This window comes from Saimiri boliviensis, chromosome 2 (assembly GCF_048565385.1).
Source record: "Saimiri boliviensis isolate mSaiBol1 chromosome 2, mSaiBol1.pri, whole genome shotgun sequence".
Taxonomy (NCBI): domain Eukaryota; kingdom Metazoa; phylum Chordata; class Mammalia; order Primates; family Cebidae; genus Saimiri; species Saimiri boliviensis.
This window is the reverse complement of record NC_133450.1, coordinates 232972469-232993518: the sequence shown is the minus strand read 5'-3', so window position 1 is coordinate 232993518 and position 21050 is coordinate 232972469. Positions and strand designations below refer to the sequence as shown.

Below are 21050 nucleotides of genomic sequence, written 5' to 3'. Positions count from 1 at the left end.
CTGGGTGAGATGAGGCGCTGGGAGCGCAGAGCCGCCCAGAGAGGGCTCCGGCCCAGGGCAAAGCTGCTGCAGAGGAAAAAGACAGAACTCCCAGGGTCCCAGCTGCTGGCCCAGGCACCGTCTTACGGCTCTGGGGGACTAAGAGCCGAGCTGGGCCAACGAGGGTTTGGGTCCTCCGACTTCGGAGCTGAGAGGAAGTCTGGCAGCTACAGCCACTTTCAGCCCGTTCCCACCAGCCCCCACCCCTCTCTCACAATGACAGACCCAGTACTCACCATTTCTGGGCTTCCAGGGGGTCCCGGTCTTTTAGCCATAAATCTGCGAATACCTGCAGGATACACGGCCACGGAGGCTTGGCCTCTAGAACAGAGGATGCAGAGCAGTGAAGAGAAGAACTGCAACTCTGAATACGGACGCAACATTACGGAAGCGTCCTGTTTTATCCTGCTGCACACCTGATTAGTTTCTAATCCAATGCTCCTGATTGGATAAGGTATCAGGACCCACCCTTCACGCCCTGAATGACAGAAAATTTGATCAGACACCGGGCTGAATGAAGCAAAAATAACAGTGTAGGCTGCAGCCTTTACAGTCGAGGGTTTCTTCCCTGATCTAAGCCAGGCCAAAGCCAGAGGATATTTGCATTTAACCTTGTGTAACTTCCTATGCATTTATAAATAATACATAATATAGTAATTCATAAATTGAAAAATATAACTACAATTATTTTAAAATTTCTAATTTTATGACCTCCTTTGCTGCGGATCCTTTGCAGTGATATGGTTTGGCTCTGTGGCTCCACTCTAACCTCATCTCAAATTGTACTTCTGGGTCAGGCGCAGTGGTTCGTGCCTGTAATCCCAGCACTTTGGGACGCCAAGGCGAGTGGATCACAGAGGTCAGAAGTTTGAGACCAGCCAGGCCAGTATGGTGAAACCCTGTCTCTACTAAAAATACAAAAATTAGCCAGGTATGGAGGGTCGCACTGTAGTCCTGGCTATTTGGGAGGCTGAGGCAGAAGAATCGTTTGACCCCGGCAGGCGGAGGTTACAATGAGCCGAGATTGCAGCACAGCACTCCAGCTTCAGGAACAGGATGAGACTCTTTTTAAATTAAGAAAAAAAAAAAAAAAAAAAAAAAATGTAGGCTGGGCGTGGTGGCTCACGCCTGTAATCCATGCACTTTGGAGGCCAAGGCGGGTAGATCACCTGAGGTCGGGAGTTCAAGACCAGCCTGACCAACATGGTGAAACCCCGTCTTTATTTTAAAAAAAAAAAAAAAAGAAAAATTAAAAACAAAATAAAATAGATTGTAACGTCCAGGTGTCAGGGCAGGGACCAGGTGGGAGGTGATTGAATCATTGGGACGGATTATCCTCATGCGGTTCTTGAGATAGTTAAGGGAGCTCTCAAGATATCTGATGGTTTAAAATTGTGGTACGTTCCCCCAACCCTCACCCCCATTCTCTCTCTTTTTCCACCATGGAAGATGGGTCTTGCTTTCCCTTCACCTTCTGTCATGGGCATGATTGGAAGTTTCCTGAGGTTTCCCAGCTGTGGAGTGAATCGATTAAACCACCTTTTTTTTCCTTAAATTATGCAGTCTGAGGTATTTGTTTATAGTAGTGTGAAAATGGACTAGTATATCCGGGCAGCCTGAGATTTCAAAAAGGAGGCAATCTCTGTAGTAATATATGAACCATATGGAAATTTTGAATTTTCTAGTAGCCAAATGTTAAAAAGTAAAAAGAAAAAGGTTGGGCCGGGCGTGGTGGCTCAGGGCCAGGCGCGGTGGCTCAAGCCTGTAATCCCAGCACTTTGGGAGGCCGAGGCGGGTGGATCATGAGGTCAAGAGATCGAGACCATCCTGGTCAACATGGTGAAACCCCGTCTCTACTAAAAATACAAAAAGTTAGCTGGGCATGGTGGCGTGTGCCTGTAATCCCAGCTACTCAGGAGGCTGAGGCAGGAGAATTGCCTGAACCCAGGAGGCGGAGGTTGCGGTGAGCCGAGATCGCGCCATTGCACACTCCAGCCTGGGTAACAAGAGCGAAACTCCGTCTCAAAAAAAAGAAACAGGTAGAATAACAGGTGGAATTGATTGTAACAATTTAATCAGCCCAATATATCAAAAATATTATTTCAGTACATGATTGGTATGTAATGGTAAGAAAAACTATACATTTTTGAAGCTAAATCTTAAAGTGTAACCTTGTATTTTACCTTTCTAGCACATAGTGGTTAAGACCAGCCACATCCAGCATTCCGTAGTCACCTCAGATGCATTTGAACCAGAGCTTGTGCTGGGTAAAATGGGGCTTAGACTGACAGAGTGCATTTCTATGAGGTAGGCATTCTAAGTCATGGGATAAATAGGAGATTGGCACAAGATACAGTTCACAAAGACCTTGCTGATAGTTTGCAGTAAAGAAGCCACAAAAATCCACCAAAACAAAGATGGGAATGAAAGTGACCTCTGAATGTCCTCAGGGATCATTACACACTAATTATAATGCATTAACATGCTAAAGACATTCCCACCAGCACCATGACAGTTAGCAAATACCATGGCAACAGCAGAAGGTTACCTTACATGTTATAAAAGGAAGAGAAACACTCATTTCCGGAAATTGCCCACCCCTTTCTTGTAAAACTCATGGATAATCCACCCCTTGTCTAGCATATACTCAAGAAATAACTGTTTAAGTATTCTTTATTGAGCAGCTGACACTGCTGTTCTGCCTATGGAGTAGCTATTCTTTTATTCCTTTACTTTCTGAATCAGTTTGCTTTTGCTTTGCACTGCAGACTCCCAAAATTCTTTCTTTCTCACTTTTATTTTTATTTTTATTTTTATTTTTATTTTTGAGACAGAGTCCCACTCTGTCACCCAGGCTGAAGAGCAATGGCGCAATCTTGGCTCACTGCAACCTCCTCCTGCCTTAGCCTCCCGAGTAGCTGGGATTACAGTGAGATTACAGGTGCATGGCACCATGCCTGACGAATTTATTTTTAGTCAAGATGGAGTTTCACCATGTTGGCCAGGCTGGTCTTGAACTCCTGACCTCAAGTGATCCAACAACCTCTGCCTCCCAAATTGCTGGGATTACAGGCATGAACCACCACCACCGGCCCTAAATTCTTTCTTGTGTGAGATCCGAGAACCTACTCTTCAGTTCTGGATTGGGACCATTTCTGGAAGCTTCTTTTCAGTGAATCACAAACGGATGATACTAAGGAAACCCCCAACCTAAAGGAAATAGACTGAATCACCAATTGGCTAACTGTTTGTAAGTGATGGCATACCTGGGTGAAGAATGGGATTGGGTTAGTAGCCCAATTTAGGGAGTTAGAGTGTCTCCTAAGACAGATAAGATAAAAGGTCCCTTTTAATGAAAGGCAAGAACACTTGACAAAACTTGTCTTTGAGGTGCAACCTAGAAAGGTGAGAGTCTTTCCTAAGATTTAGGGGGTTAGAGGCCCCTCTCAGTAAAGTCTCTCTCAGCTAAGATTAGATTTGGCATTATGGAATGTTGACCACTATTGTCTTTGTGTTTGTGTGTTTGTTTTATTTTAAGACAGAGTCTCACTCTGTCTTAAAATAAATAAGTCTCACTCTTGTTACCCAGGCTGGGGTGCATGGCAGGATCTCTGCTCACTGCAACCTCTGCCTCCCAAGTTCAAGCAATTCTGCCTCAGCGTCCCAAGTAGCTGGCCCTGTTAATTTTTGTATTTTTGGTAGAGGAGGGGTTTCATCACATTGGCCTTGCTGGTCTTGAGCCCTTGACCTCAGCTGATTCACCCACTTAAGTCTCCCAAAGTGCTATGATTATGGCATGAGCCATTACACCCAGTCCTGTCTTTGAATTGATCTGCCTTCTACTTTTTGCTGATGGCTGTGGCTGACAGAATTAGGCCAGTGCAGGATCATGAAACATGGGACGCTTTCTTGTCCCTAAAGTGAGAAACTTGAGAGCCGACTGGACTTCCATCAAAGATTCTTTGACAACCAAAAAGCAGCCACCTAAACTTTTGATTGAGTGCAAGGTATGTGTCTTTCTCTGGCTTTCCTGAGCTCCTCACCTGTCTCCCCCTGCCATAGGCAGTGTTTCTCTCTCTCTCTCTCTCTCTCTCTCTCTCTCTCTCTCTCTCTCTCTCCCCTCCCCCCTTTCCTCTCTTTTCTGTTATCCAGGCCACCATCTTGCCCAGAGACCACATATTAAAACTTCTGGTCAGAAGTCTCTGAAATAGGCCAGATACAGTGGCTCCCACCTATAATCCCAGCACTTTGGGAGGCTGACGTGGGTGGATCACCTGAGGTCAGGAGTTCAAGACCAGCCTGTGCAACATGATGAAACCTCTTCTACTAAAAATACAAAAAAATAACCCAGGTTGGTGGCGGGCACCTGTACTTCCAGCTACTCAGGAGGCTGAGGCAGGGAGACTTGCTTGAACCCAGGAGGCAGAGGTTCCAGTGAGCTTAGATCATGCCATGGCACTCCAGCCCGGGAGACAGAGTAAGACTCCATCTCAAAAAAACAAAGAAACAGAAAAGAAGTTTCTGAAACAAACAACAACAACAACAAAATGGGTGAGGTTTCCCTCTTGTTTTATGTTCTTGGGAGCTTGATGTTGTAGTCATGTGGCATTATTTTGTCTTGCTTTCCACCATCCAGCGTACAGAACTTTTGCAATTTATGTTATACGTAACCCTAAAAATGACCTTGAGAAGTTAAAAACCTTTGCAAGCTCAAAATTGGCTGCTCTAGGCTTCTTCTGGGAGACTCCAGTAGAGACTGCTCAGTGCTGTAGCTCAGTAGCTAGGCTTTGCTTTCTCACAGTGCTAGCCTGGCTTTGGGGTTCAGTTTCTGGCTTAAGAAATGAGTCATTTCTGATTTGGTATCTGTGTGAACATTTGCTGGTTTTCTTCCCCTCCATGAACAGTCTTGGATTTTCCTTTCTCTCAGTTACCTTTGAACATTATAGATTTTGTGGAAACTGTTTGCTACCTTTTTGAAAGTACTTTATACACTTGTAGTTAGGTTTACAACCTTGGTTACAGCTTATTGGTCAGCAGGCAGAGGTTGCAATGAGCTGAGTTTGGCCACTGCACTCCAGCCTAGGCAACAGAGGGAGACTCCATCTCAATAAAAAAAGAAAAGAAAGGAAAAGAAAAAGAAAAAAGCTTATTGGTTTCACCTGGGAAGTTACTCACCTGGGAAGTTATGTTAGTAAAGTTCAAAAGTCAGAAATATTGACAGTTTGGCATTGCTAAAGTCAAGTAATAAGATAATTAAATATTTTTTTAATGAGCATTATGGTTAAAAGTTGGCTTAATTATTATCATTTTTTTTTTTCTTTGAAATGGAATCTGGCTCTGAGGCTCACTGCAATCTCCGCTTCCCCAGATTAACCAATTCTCTTGCCTCAGCCTCCAGAGTAGCTGGGATTACAGGTGCCTACCACCACACCCAACTAATTTCTGTATTTTTAATAGAGATGGAATTTCACCATGTTGACAGGCTGGTCTTGAACTCCTGGCATCAAGTAATCTACCTGCCTTGGCCTTCCAAATTTGGCCTGCCAACTGCATGGTTTTTCTTTCCTGGCCCTGTTCCTCCTAGGTATCCATCCTGAAGCCAGGGTGGTAATCCAATTAAGAAACTGATGAATGAAAAATCTTACAGGTACTTCATTTTCTTCTATCTGTGTATTTACATATGTTGTGTGTGCAATGAAAGAGCTTTGATTAATTCATTTAAAAATAATAAAAGCTTAAATATTTTATCAGAAAAATAGAAACTGTGATGTGTTTTAATTTACATGACTTTAGTAACCTTTGGGAAATAAAAAAAGTTGTACACGCTAGGTATGTGAAAAAAGTATAATATGTTTTTAGTAAAAGATGACAAGAAGTCATGGGAATTTGGATTAGTTTTGACCTAAATTAAAGGGTTAAATATTTGTTTTAAGTTAGGTAAAATAGGGCTGAAGGTCTAACCAAGTTGTGAAATGTTTAGAAAAAATTAAATCTGGTGAAAGAATTTCTGTGTGTTAACATATTGACTAAAGTTAAAGGGGTATTCAGTATTTTAATAAATTGAACACTGGAATAAAATCACAAATGGTTTTCCTTAGAGCACTAATCTGCTCTTTCAGAAAATTGTAAAGTGTTATAAAAGGATTATAGGACTCTTACCTTACGGTCAAACTGATTAAGACTAGATAGATTTGTCTATAAGGTTTTATTAAGAATTGGGTTTTACATCAATACTGGACTAATGCAAGGGTGAGGCTTAGCTTTTTCCCGTGAACAAGATTTTCCTGTAATAATTTAAAAATGAGAGATTTTTGTCTGCCCTTTTGAATAAACTGGAGCAACAGGCAAAAAGAAAAGATTGTTGAGAAAGTGACGTCTTCTATTAATGAGTAAAGATTTTTGCCTTTTTAAAACATTAGCGTTATCATTTTGTTTGATGAAGGACTTACGAACACCTGGGATTTGATAATTGACAAACTTTTAAAAATCTATAAATTATGTATTTTTCTCACATAAATATCTTTTAGATATTAGGTGCCCTAAAGTACAAAAATGACATTTGGTTTATTTGGTATAAAAATCATACAGGAAGAATTGTCAGAAAGAAAAATCATACAGGAAGAATTGTCAGGCTGGGTGCAGTGGCTCACACCTGTAATCCCAGCACTTTGTGGGGCTGAGGAGGGTGGATCGCCTGAAGTTAGGAGTTGGAGACCGGCCTGGCCAACATGGTAAAACCCTGTCTTTACTAAAAATACAAAAATTAGCCATCTGTGGTGGTGGGCATCTGTGATCCCAGCTACTCAGAAGGCTGAGAGACAGGAGAATCGCTTGAACCCAGGAGGCAGAGGTTGCGGTGAGCCGAGATTGTGGCATTGTACTCCAGTCTGGGCAACAAGAGCAAAACTATCTCAAAATAATGTTTCAAAATAATGGAAAACTCCTATAATTCTGATATTACTTAGTGTATGTTATTAGTAGTAATAATTGTTATGTCAAAGAGGATTAAAACAAGACAACAATTGTCTGTGGATGACAAAGAAGTCTTAGGACAGCCGCTATTGAAGCCACAATTGACAAGGAGATTTTGGTTACTTCTATGGCATACAACAATTTGATATAACAATTATTACTGCTAATAACATACACTAAGTTATATAAGAATTATAGGAGTTTTCCATTATTTTGAGACACATACCAATAACATATGTATACAAGTACAGCCTAAGGAAAACCAAACACCATTTCATATTTGACAGTGCTTTCTCTTTTTTTGAGATAGAGTTTTGCTCTTGTTGCCCAGACTGGAGTACAATGGCACAATCTCGGCTCACCGCAACCTCTGCCTCCTGGGTTCAAGCGATTCTCCTGCCTCTCAGCCTTCTGAGTAGCCGGGATCACAGATGCCCACCACCACAGATGGCTAATTTTTGTATTTTTAGTAAAGACGGGGTTTTACCATGTTGGCCAGGCCGGTCTCCAACTCCTAACTTCAGGCGATCCACCCTCCTCGGCCCCCCAAAGTGCTGGGATTACAGGTGTGAGCCACTGCACCCAGCCTGACAATTCTTCCTGTATGATTTTTCTTTCTGACAATTCTTCCTGTATGATTTTTATACCAAATAAACCAAATGTCATTTTTGTACTTTAGGGCACCTAATATCTAAAAGATATTTATGTAAGAAAAATATATAATTTATAAATAGATTTTTAAAAATTTGTCAAAATATCAAATCCCAGGTGTTCGTAAGTCCTTCATCAACCAAAATGATAATTGAAAATTTTTAAGAAGGCAAAAACCTTTACTCATTAATAGAGGGAAGACTTCACTTTCTAAACAATCTATTTTTTTACTAGTGCTCCAGTTTATTCAAAAGGGCAGACAAAAATCTTTCATATTTAAATTATTATAGGAAAATCTTGTTCATGGGAAAACACTGTCCCACCCTTGCATTAGTCCAGTATTGATGTAAAACCCAATAAATAAAACCTTGTAGCCTGGTGCGATGGCTCAAGCCTGTAATCCCAGCACTTTGGGAGGCCGAGGCGGGTGGATCACGAGGTCAAGAGATCGAGACCATCCTGGTCAACGTGGTGAAACCCCCGTCTCTACTAAAAATACAAAAAATTAGCTGGGCATTGTTGCGCGTGCCTGTAATCCCAGCTATTCAGGAGGCTGAGGTAGGAGAATTGCCTGAACCCAGGAAGCGGAGGTTGCGGTGAGCCGAGATCGTGCCATTGCACTCCAGCCTGGGTAACAAGATTGAAACTCCGTCTCAAAAAAAAAAAGCTTCTTTCAGGCCGGGCGCGGTGGCTCAAGCCTGTAATCCCAGCACTTTGGGAGGCCGAGGCGGGTGGATCACAAGGTCAAGAGATCGAGACCATCCTGGTCAACGTGGTGAAACCTTGTCTCTACCAAAAATACAAAAATTAGCTGGGCATGGTGGCGTGTGCCTGTAATCCCAGCTACTCAGGAGGCTGAGGCAGGAGAATTGCCTGAACCCAGGAGGCGGAGGTTGCGGTGAGCCAAGATCGCGCCATTGCACTCCAGCCTGGGTAACAAGAGCAAAAACTCCGTCTCAAAAAAAAAAAAAAAACCTTGTAGACAGATCTATCTAGTCTTAATCAGTTTGACTAAAAGGTAAGAGTCCTATAATCCTTTTATAACACTGCAATTTTTGTGAAAGAGCAGATTAGTGCTCTAAGGAAAACCATTTGTGATTTTATTCCCATGTTCAATTTATTTAAAAAAACTGAATATCCATTTAATTTTAGTCAATATGTTAATACACAGAAATTCTTTTACAAGACTTAATTTTTTACAAACATTTCACAACTTGGTTAGACCTTCAGCTCCATTTTATCTAACATAAAGCAATTCTTTAACCATTTAATTTAGGCCAAAACTAATACACATTCCCATGACTTCTTGTCATCTTTTGCCAAAAACACATTCAACTTTTTTCACATATCTAGCATGTAGAACTGTTTTTATTTCCCAAAGATTACTAAAGTCATGTAAGTTAAAACACACCAATTTTTATTTTTCCGATAAAATGTTCAATTTTAAACTCTTACTATTTTTAAACCAATTAGTCAAAGCTGTTTCCTTCCACACAAAACACAGATTTGTGTGAAATGTGAACTTCAACTTCTTCCATCTGCGTCTTTATGTGAATTTCATTTTATTTTATTATTTTATTTTTTCCAAATACAAACTTTATGTGAATTTCACATAAAGACGCAGATGGAAGAAGTTCAAGTAACTGTAAGATTTTTCATTTGTCAGTTTATTAATTGGATTACCACCCTGGCTTCAGGGCGGATCCCTTGGATAAACAGGGACAAGAAAGCAAAAACCACGTAGTATCTACAGCCTAATTAGGCACAGCCAGAAGGCAAAACAGATCCCCCAAATTAAGACTCCAATTTTTGCGCCGGGCGCGGTGGCTCAAGCCTGTAATCCCAGCACGTTGGGAGGCCGAGGCGGGTGGATCACAAGGTCGAGAGATCGAGACCATCCTGGTCAACATGGTGAAACCCCGTCTCTACTAAAAGTGCAAAAAATTAGCTGGGCATGGTGGCACGTGCCTGTAATCCCAGCTACTCAGGAGGCTGAGGCAGGAGAATTGCCTGAGCCCAGGAGGCGGAGGTTGCGGTGAGCCGAGATCGCGCCATTGCACTCCAGCCTGGGTAACAAGGGCGAAACTCCGTCTCAAAAAAAAAAAAAAAAAAAAAAAAGACTCCAATTTTTATACTATAACCTGGATCCCCAAAAGAGGGAATCAGCCCATCACCCATTGGCATCTTACCTCTCAGTGTGGGGAGGGGACATTTCCATACCTTCCAGGTGGCCAAGAGCACACTTCTCTGATTCAAATATGCAAAAAGCCGAGTATACCCTCATAGCTGCCACTAACTATTACATATCTAAGTTCTTTCATAATGTGAAGTACTTTCTGATACCCTGGAAAGTAAAAGCCATCAGATAATGCAATGCAAAATGGAACAGAGCCTTAGACTTTGAGAGGGATCTATCCACTTGCATTTCCTGAGGTTTCATGAGGAAAACAGACATTTTCCCAAACTGTCTACTATTGTGGCACCTCCTCTGTTTTTTTCCGAGGAGTTCCAGGCTCTTAGAGCTTGAATATCTGCAATCAATAAGCTGACTTTTGGGCCAGGTGCAGTGGCTCACGCCTGTAATTCCATCACTTTGGGAGGCCAAGGCAGTGGATCACTTGAGGTCAGGAGTTCAAGACCAGCCTGGTCAACAGGGTGAAAAGCTGTCTACTAAAAATACGAAAATTAGGGCCAGGTGCGGTGGCTCAAGCCTGTAATCCCAGCACTTTGGGAGGCCGAGGCGGGTGGGTCACGAGCTCAAGAGATCAAGACCATCCTGGTCAACATGGTGAAACCCGGTCTCTACTAAAAATACAAAAAATTAGCTGAGCATGGTGGTGCGTGCCTGTAATCCCAGCTACTCAGGAGGCTGAGGCAGGAGAATTGCCTGATCCCAGGAGGTGCAGGTTGTGGTGAGCTGAGATCGCGCCATTGCACTCCAGCCTGGGTAACAAGAGCGAAACTCCATCTCAAAAATAATAATAATAATAATAATAATAATAAAGCTGACTTTTAACCGTGATGCTCTTTTTTAAAAAAATTCTTTTTTTTTTTTTTTTTAAGGCAGAGTTTCACTCTTGTTACCCAGGCTGCAGTGTAATGGCAGGATCTCGGCTCACCACAACCTCCGCCTCCCGGGTTCAGGCAATTCTCCTGCCTCAGCCTCCTGAGTAGCTGGGATTACAGGCACGTGCCACCATGCCCAGCTAATGTTTTGTATTTTTAGTAGAGACGGGGTTTCACCATGTTGACCAGGATGGTCTCGATCTCTTGACCTCGTGATCCACCCACCTCGGCCTCCCAAAGTGCTGGGATTACAGGTGTGAGCCACCGCGCCCGGCCAAAAAAAATTCTTTAATCTTCTTATAATTCGACCTTAGCAATGCCAAACTGCCAATATTTCTGATTTTTAAACTTGACTAACAACTTCCCAGGTAAAACCTATAAGCCTTTTTCTTTTTCTTTTTTTTTTTTTCAGATGGAATCTACCTCTGTTGCCCAGGCTGTAGTGCAGGGTCAACCTCTGCTCTAAACAACCTCCACCTCCTAAAACCAATAAGCTGTAACTAAGGTTATAAACCCAACCACAAGTGTGCAAAATATTTTCAAAAAGGTGGCAAGCAGTTTGCACAAAATCTAGAATGTTCGAAGGTAGCTCAGAGAAAGAAAAATCCAAGATGGTTCATGGAGGGGAAGAGAATCAGCAAATGTTCACGCATATACCAAATCAGAAATGACTCATTTCTTAAGCCAGAAACTGAACCCCAAAGCCAGGCTAGCACTGTGAGACAGCAAAGCCCAGCTACTGAGCTACAGCACTGAGCAGTCTCTACTGGATTCTCCCAGAAGAAGCCTAGAGCAGCCAATTTTGAGCTTGCAAAGGTTTTTAACTTCTCAAGGTCATTTTTAGGGTTACGTATAACATAAATTGCAAAAGTTCTGTATGCTGGATGGTGGAAAGCAAGACAAAATAATGCCACATGACTACAACATCAAGCTCCCAAGAACATAAAACAAGAGGGAAACCTCACCCGTTTTGTTGTTGTTGTTGTTGTTTGTTTCAGAAACTTTTTTGTTTCTTTGTTTTTTTGAGATGGAGTCTTGCTCTGTCTACTGGGCTGGAGTGCCATGGCATGATCTAAGCTCACTGGAACCTCTGCCTCCTGGGTTCAAGCAAGTCTCCCTGCCTCAGCCTCCCAATAGCTGAGACTACAGGTGTCCACCACCAACCTGGCTAATTTTTGTATTTTTAGTATAGATGAGGTTTCGCCATGTTGGCCAGCCTGGTCTTGAACTCCTGACCTCAGGTGATTCGCCATTCTCAGCCTCACGAAGTGCTGACATTAGAGGCATGCACCACTGTATCTGGCCTATTTCAGAGACTTCTGACCAGAAGTTTCAACATGTGGTCTCCGGGCAAGATGGTGGCCCAGATAACAGAAAAGATGGGAAAGGGAAAGAGAGAGACAGAGCGAGAGAGAGGGAGGCATTGCCTATGGCACAGCGGGAATGGTGAAGCACTCAAGAAAGCCAGAGAAAGATCCATGCATTGCACTGAATCAGAAGTTTAGGTGGCTGCTTGTTGGTTGTGAAAGAATCTGTTTTAGAATTCCAGTCAGCTCTCAAGTTTCCCACATTAGGGAGGAAAGGGCTTCCCATGTTCCATGATTCTGTACTGTCCTAATTCTGTCAGCCACGGCCATCAGCAAAAAATGGAAAGCATATCAATCCAAGGATAGGGATGGGCATGGTGGCTCGTGCCTATAATCCCAGCGCTTTGGGAGGCTTAGGTGAGTGATCAGCTTAGGTCAGCAGTTCAAGACCAGCCTGTCCAACATGGTGAAACCCAGTTTCTCCTGAAAATCCAAAAATTAGCTGGGCATGGTGGCATGCACCTGTAATCCCAGCTACTTGGGAGGCTGAGGCAGGAGAATCACTTGAACCAGGGGGCAGAGGTTGCAGTGAGCCGAGATCTGGTCATTGCACTCCAGCCTGGGTGACAAGAGGGGGACTCTGTCTTAAAACAAACAAACACAGCTGGGCGCGGTGGCTCAAGCCTGTAATCCCAGCACTTTGGGAGGCCGAGGCGGGTGGATCACGAGGTCGAGAGATCAAGACCATCCTGGTCAACATGGTGAAACCCCGTCTCTACTAAAAATACAAAAAATTAGCTGGGCATGGTTGCACGTGCCTGTAATCCCAGCTACTCAGGAGGCTGAGGCAGGAGAATTGCCTGAACCCAGGAGGCGGAGGCTGCGGTGAGCTGAGATCACGCCATTGCACTCCAGCCTGGGTAACAAGAGCAAAACTCCGTCTCAAAAAAAAAAAAAAAACAAAGACAATCGTGGTTAACATTTCATAATGCCAATTATAATCTTAGCAGAGAGAAACTTTACTGAGAGGGGCCTCTAACCCCCTAAATCTTAAGAAAGACTCTCACCTTTCTAGGTTGCACCTCAAACACAAGTTTTGTCAAGTGTTCTTGCCTTTCATTAAAAGGGACATTTTATCTTATCTGTCTTAGGAGGCACTCTTAACTCCCTAAATTGGGCTAAAAACTCAATTCCATTCTTTACCCAGGTACGGCACCACTTACAAACAGTTAACCAAATCATGACTCAGTCTATTTCTTTTGGATTGGGGGTTTCCTTAGTATCATCCCTTTCCGATTCACTGAAAAGAAGCTTCCAGAAATGGTCCCAATCCAGAACCAAACAGTGGGGTCTTGGATCTTGTACAAGAAAGAATTTAGGGCCGGGGTGATGGTTCATGCCTGTAACCCCAGCACTTTGGGAGGCAGAGGTTGGTGGATCACTTGAGGTCTGGAGTTCAAGACCAGCCTGGCCAACATGGTGAAACCCCATCTCTATGAAAAATACAAAAATTAGCTGAACATGGTGGCATGCACCTGTAATTCCAGCTACTCTAGAGGCTGAGGCAGGAGAATCTCTTGGACCCAGGAGGCAGAGGTTGAGTATGTGCTAGACAAGGGGTGAATTATTCATGAGTTTTACAAGAAAGGGGTGGGCAATTTCCAGAAATGAGTGTTTCTCTTCCTTTTATACCATGTAAGGTAACCTTCTGCTGTTGCCATGGTATTTGCTAACTGTCATGGCGCTGGTGGGAATGTCTTTAGCATGTTAATGCATTATAATTAGTGTGTAATGATCCCTGAGGACATTCAGAGGTCACTTTCATTCCATCTTTGTTTTGGTGGATTTTCGTGGCTTCTTTACTGCGAACTATCAGCAAGGTCTTTGTGAACTGTATCTTGTGCCAATCTCCTATTTATCCCGTGACTTAGAATGCCTACCTCATAGAAATGCACTCTGTCAGTCTAAGCCCCATTTTACCCAGCACAAGCTCTGGTTCAAATGCATCTGAGGTGACTACGGAGTGCTGGATGTGGCTGGTCTTAACCACTATGTGCTAGAAAGGTAAAATACAAGGTTACACTTAAAGATTTAGCTTCAATAATGTATATGCTTTATTAACCATTACATACTAATCACATATTAAAATAGTATTTTTTATATATTGAGCTGATTAAATTGTTAGAATGAATTCCACCTGTTTCTTTCATTTTTATTTTGAGACAGAGTTGCTCTGTCACCAGACTGGAGTGCAGTGGTGCGATCTTGGCTTACTGCAACCTCTGCCTCCCAGGTTCAAGCGATTCTCTTGCCTCAGCCTCCCCAGTAGCTGGGAATACAAATGTCTGTCACCGCGCCAGGCTAATTTTTTGTATTTTTAGTAGAGACGGGGTTTTGCCATATTAGCCAAGCCAGGCTCAGTCTCCTGACCTCAGGTGGTCCACTACCGCAGCCTCTGAAAGTGCTGGGGCCTGTCACTGTGCCCAGCCCCACCTTTTTCTTTTTGCTTTTTAGCATTCGGCTACTAGACCATTCAAAATTTACTTGTGGTCCGTATTTTACTGCAAAGATTGCCTCCTTTCTGAAATGTCAGGCTGCCTGATTAGTCCATTTTCACACTGCTGTATTGTTTATACAAATTCCTCAGACTGGGTAATTTCTTTTAAAGAGTGGTTTAATTAAATCGTAGTTCTGCACTGCTGAGGAATCCTCAGGAAACTTCCAATCATGACCATGGCAGAAGGTGAAGGGAAAGTAAGGCACATATTACATGGTGGAAGAAGAATGGGGTGGGAGGAACGTGCCACAATTTTAAACCATCAGATTGTCTTGAGAGCTCTCTTACTATCGCAAGAACAGCCTGAGGATAATCCGTCCCAATGATACAATTACCTCCACCCGGTCCCCGCCCTGACACATGAGAATTACAATTTTTTTTATGAGACGGGTCTGGCTCTGTAGCCCAAGCTGGAGTGCAAAGCTGCGATCTCGGCTCATTGCCTACCGCGTTCAAGCGACTCTTCTGCCTCAGCCTCCCGAGTAGCTGGGACTATAGGCACGTGCCTCCCCATCCGGCTAATTTTTGTATTTTTAGTAGAGGCAGGATTTCGCTATATTAGCCAGGATGATCTGAGCTTCGGACCTCGTGATCCACTCCTATCCGCCTTTTAAAGTACTGGGATTACAGGCGTGAAGCCATCGCACCCGCCCGGAATTACAATTTGAGATGAGGTTAGAGTGGAGCCGCAGAACCCAACCATATCACTGCAAGGGATCCGCAGCAAAGAAGGTCATAAAATTAGAAATTTTAAAATAATTGTCATATTTTTTCAGTTTATGAATTGCTATATTATATATCATTTATAAATGCATAGGACGTTACACAAGGTTAAATGCAAATATCCTCTGGCTTTGGCCTGGCTTAGATCAGGGAAGAAACCCTCGACTGTAAAGGCTGCAGCCTACACTGTTATTTTTGCTTCATTCAGCCCGGTGTCTGATCAAATTTTCTGTCATTCAGGGCGTGAAGGGTGGGTCCTGATACCTTATCCAATCAGGAGCATTGGATTAGAAACTAATCAGGTGTGCAGCAGGATAAAACAGGACGCTTCTGTAATGTTGTGCCCGTATCCAGAGTTGCAGTTCTTCTCTTCACTGCTCTGCATCCTCTGTTCCTAGAGGCCAAGCCTCTGTGGCCGTGTGTCCTGCAGGTATTCGCAGATTTATGGCTAAAAGACCGGGACCCCCTGGAAGCCCAGAAATGGTGAGTACTGGGTCTGTCATTGTGAGAGAGGGGTGGGGGCTGGTGGGAACGGGCTGAAAGTGGCTGTAGCTGCCAGACTTCCTCTCAGCTCCGAAGTCGGAGGACCCAAACCCTCGTTGGCCCAGCTCGGCTCTTAGTCCCCCAGAGCCGTAAGACGGTGCCTGGGCCAGCAGCTGGGACCCTGGGAGTTCTGTCTTTTTCCTCCGCAGCAACTTAGCCCTGGGCCGGAGCCCTCTCTGGGCAGCTCTGCGCTCCCAGCGCCTCATCTCACCCAGATTGTGCAGGGATGGGAAAGTCATCGGGGGGGAATCGTGACTCGGGGTGAAGGATTCGTGAGTGGAAAGCGCTGTGGTTCCTGGGGTCCCTAGTTCCTCATTTTTCCTTTTAGAAATGTCTAGGAGTCACTGTCAAAATATTAGAAAATTAGATAAACGTGTGATTCAAGAATCATAGCGCGCCCAGCTACGGTTTGTGGGTTGTGGTCCATGGGAGAGACTTGAGGAAAGTCTTATAAGTTGCATGATGAAGCAGACCCAATTCAATCATCGGTGTGGTACAGTTTCCTTATTTGTAAGATCTAGGTGAAAATTTCTTGGTTGTGTCCTCAGATTAATTGGCGTTTTGTGGTTGACTAGGCTTGATTTATTTCTTCCACATACGTAGTAATTCACAAAAAAAGGTTTTGTTTGTTTGTTTTTGCTTTTTTTGAGAGGGAATCTCTGTTGCCTGGGTTGGAGTGGAATGGCACGATCTTGGTTCACTGCATCCTCTTCCTCCCAGGTTTAAGGGATTCTCCTGCCTCAGGCTCTGGAGTAGCTGGGATTACAGGCGCCTGCCCCCATGCCTGGATAATTTTGTATTTTAGTAGAGACAGGGTTTTGCCATGTTGGCCAGCCTGGTCTGGAACTGCTGACTTCATGTGATCCAGCCTTCCAAACTGCTGGGATTACAGGCATGAGCCACCACTCCTGGCCCTGTTATCCTGAATTCTGCGTTTTATGCGAAACTACATGAAATAGGACTGGGCACCTTCTTGGAAGTTTGTTCGGATTACTAATCGTTTACTGAATATCCTGTAATGGAAAGAAGTAAATGATATGTGTATTGTGTGAAAGAGATACTTTTGCTTTTCTCATTGAGCTATAAAATGTAAGAACCTTAAAATTTTTTTCCTTGTATAAACACTGCATTTCAGTAATTCTTCTGAATTTATCTGACACTTACTTTCAAAAACTAAGTGACCATCTCTGACTTGGAAAGTAAAGCCTGAGCCCTATGACTCCAAGCTAAGGGCAATATGGAGCCTGCAAAAGGAGGTTATTGAAGGCCTCGTCAGTTCTTTCTAGGGAGCCTCCCCTGCAAATGTCCCAGCCTGCTCACCCCAGCCATGAAAGAAGTCTTTATATGGAGATAAGCAGCAGAGCCCAGGAAAGCTGGGGAGCCACAGGCAGATGCAGTTAGCGTTAGAATTGATGGGAATTTTTGAGAGGGAGTCTCTGGATGGGAATTGGGATTATCTTACTGAAGATAAAGGCGTTGCTGTTTTGGGGCAGTTTCTAGACTTTGTAAAATAAAACAAAGGCAGATTTAGGTAAGAAGTTCTGAATCCCAACAACAGAAAAAAGTACCAAGTATAAGATTTTTAAGGATATCAACGTTTAGGCAGACAAGGACTTTCTTTCACAGAGAATAGCAAACTAGCTTAGAAAGAAGGTGGAATGAGAATGGCATGATAGAAGGAAGGGGGCAAAATTAGATTCTAGATCAGAGAATGTTTGACCCTGAAGTCAGCAGGTTCTTAAGGAGAGACAGAAAATGGGGTTGTATGTTGACTCAGACTGAGGATAGCTCAAAGGTCAGGAGCCCTGGGAGAAGAGAAAAATTTAAGCAAAGTTGATTCAGAAGTATTTTGTTTTGACCACTGAAGAAAAGTATTTAACTGATTGGTTTATAAGAAAGAGGTGGACATTTACAGTCTATGTCTGGCTATGTGATAAGAAAGAAAATACAACATCCCTTCTAAGTCATCATGGGAAGTGTTTCTTTCTATTAAGCTGCTGCTGATGACCACAAAGAATGGAGATAGATAGATAGATATAGATATAGATAGAGATATAGATATAGATATAGATATAGAGACAGAGTCTTGCTCTGTTGCCCAGGCTTGAATGCAGTGACACGATCTTGGCTCACTGCAGCCTCCACCTCCTGAGTTCAAGCAATTCTCCTGCCTCAGCCTCTCAAATTGCTGGGATTATGAGTGCCCACCACTGCACATGCCTAATTTTTTGTCTTTTTAGTAGAGATGGGATTTCACTATGTTGGCCAGTTTACTCTGCAACTCCTGACCTCAGGTAATCCACTTGTCTCAGGCTCCCAAAGTGCTGAGATTACAGCCAGGAGCCATTATATCTGGCCAGAGAATTTTATTAATCACAGCTATTTATCAGGACTATCTGTGTGCCCCCTCTTTCCCAAAAATTTTTTTTTTGGTCATATAAATTTTTTCTTTTCCATTTGACTGTTTCTGAGTTGCATGTTCTATAGTAAACTGGTTAACGTAAGTATAGGATTTTGCTGAATTCTGTCAGTATCTCTATCAAATTATTGAACTTGAGGGACATTATGGGAGTCCCCAATTTACAGATAGTAGCTCAGAAGCATAGATGGGTCCCTGGGATTTGTGACAGGTGTGTATAGTAGGGGCTGTATGGTGAGACTGAGCTCTGAATTTTGGTTTGTGCTGACTCTGGGTGGTATCAGGACAAAGATGTCAGACAAGAAGTCGGTGTTAAAAAATTGCTTGGTGCCAGCCTGGCCAACATGGTGAAATGCTGTCTCTGCTAAAAATACAAAAATTAGCTGAGTGTGGTGACAGGTGCCTGTAATCTCAGCTACTCAGGAGGCTGAGGCAGGAGAATCACTTGAACCTGGGAGGTGGAGGTTGCAGTGAGCTGCCCGTCTCAGCCTCCCAAAATGCTGGGATTACAGGTGTAAGCCACTGTGCTCAGTTGAATTTTGTTTCTTTTACCTTTTCTTTTATGTTCAGGAGTACATGTGCAGATTTGTTTTGTAGGTAAAATCATATCATGAAGTTTTTGTGTACACATGACTTTATCATTCAGGTACTAAGCATCGTACCCAGCAGATTTCTTTTTCTGATTTTCTTCACCCTCCGACCCTCCACCCTGAACTGGGCCTCGCTGTCTGTGTCCACATTTTCTCATTATTTTGCTCCCACTTATAAGTCACAACACACAGTATTTAATTTTCTGTTCCTGCACTAGTTTTCTAAAAACAACAGTCTCCAGCTCCATTCATGTTGCTGCAAAGACGTGATGTTATTCTTTCTTGTTGCTATGTCATATTTCATGGTGTATACATACCACATTTTCTTTATCCAGTCTACCATTGAAGACATACAGGTTTAATTATTTTTGTTTTTACTATTAGAATAGTGCTATAAAACATATGCATGCATGTGTCTTTATGGTAGAATAATTTACATTCATTGGGTATATTCCCAATTATTAGATTGCTAGGTCAAATGGTAATTCTGTTTTCAGGTTTTTGAAAAGTTGCCAAACTGCTTTTCTCAATGGTTGAACAAATTTACACTCTCACCAGCAGCGTATAAGCATTCTATTTCTCTACAACCTCACAAGTAGCTGGTTTTTTGTTCTGTTTTGTTTTGTTTTACTTTTTAGTCTGATTGTGTTTATTTGAATTATTTATTTTTTCTTCATTAGTCTAGTGTTTTATCTATCTTACTATTTTTTTCATAGAATCAACTTCTGGTTTTGTTGAGCTTTTGTTTTGTTTTGTTTTTTTAGATGGAGTTTAGCACTTTCTTTTTTTTTTTTTTTTTTTTGATGGAATTTCGCTCTTGTTACCCAGGCTGGAGTGCAATGGCGCGATCTCGGCTCACCGTAACCTCCGCCTCCTGGGTTCAGGCAATTCTCCTGCCTCAGCCTCCTGAGTAGCTGGGATTACAGGCACATGCCACCATGCCCAGCTAATTTTTTTTTTTGTATTTTTAGTAGAGACGGGGTTTCACCATGTTGACCAGGATGGTCTCGATCTCTTGACCTCGTGATCCACCCACATCGGCCTCCCAAAGTGCTGGGATTTCAGGCTTGAGCCACCGCCCCTGGCCTTTTTTTTTTTTTTTTTTTTTTTTTTGAGATGGAGTTTTGCGCTGTTGCCCAGGCTGGAGTGCATTAGCATGATCTCGGCCCACTGCATTCCAGCATTCCAGTTTTAAGTGATTCTCCTGCCTCAGCCTCCTGAGTTGGGATTACAGGTGCCTGCAACCACACCTGGCTAATTTTTGTATTTTTAGTAGAGATGGGGTTTCAACATGTTGGCAAGGCTGGTCTTGAACTCCTGACTTCATGATCCACCTGCCTTGGCCTCCCAAAGTGCTGGTATTACAGACATGAGCCACTGTGCCTGGCCTGTTGAACTTTTTATGTTTATTTATGTCTCAGCCTTGTTCATTTCAGCTCTGATTTTGGTTACTTCTTGTATTTTACTAACTTTGCAGTTGGTTTGCTCTTACTCTTGGAATTCTTTTAATGGTAACATTAAATTCTAAATGAAGATCTTTCTAACTTTTTGACGTGGATGTTTAGTGTTACACATTTTTGTTGTTAACACTGCCTTAGCTGTGACCCAGAGATTCTGGTATGTTTTATTTTGGCTCTAATTAGTTTCAAACTTTTTTAAATTTCTGCCATAATTTCATTATTTACAAAATAGCTATTTGGAAGCTGATTATTCAATTTTTATGTAATTGCATCATTTCTGGGTTTTTTTGTATTGAATTATTCTATGTATTTTCTTTTTAAAATTAATGATAGACATAAGAAGATTGAAATGAAAATACTGTGCTCTCAATCTAAATGCTAAAAATAATTTGACACTTAGTATCAATTCCCAGGGTGCTATGAAAATTAAATCACATTATGTGTTATTCACAGCACATTGTTCTGTGACTGTGCTAGTGTCTGCTTAACAAACACTTTATTAGTACATGTGTACATGTTCCGCAAGTGCAGACTTACTCAGACATTGCTGCCTTCTGTTGTCTCTGTAAACTTTAAAAAGCCAACAAAAAATATAGTATTTCAGGATGGAGATTGGTTGTCTTTATTTGTACCACAAGTATTTGTATTGTGACAGTTGTGGTCGGTGTAAGGGACTCTTTTTTTTTTTTGAGATGGAGTCTTCCTCTGTCCCCAGGCTGGAGT

General features: G+C 42.6%; 1 protein-coding gene across 2 annotated transcripts in view; it reads left to right on the top strand.

Moving 5' to 3' along the window:
* The window catches only part of LOC120366414 (uncharacterized), a 100216-nt gene that overhangs the window by 68238 nt on the left and 10928 nt on the right, over positions 1-21050 (top strand). Inside the window, exon 4 of one of the 2 annotated variants that reach the window (XM_074395516.1) lies at positions 15714-15798. The exons of the other annotated variant lie outside the window; for it this stretch is intronic. Coding sequence (XP_074251617.1) covers positions 15714-15798 — 85 coding nt within the window. The remainder of the gene's footprint in view (positions 1-15713; positions 15799-21050) is intronic. 2 annotated transcript variants of the gene reach the window in all.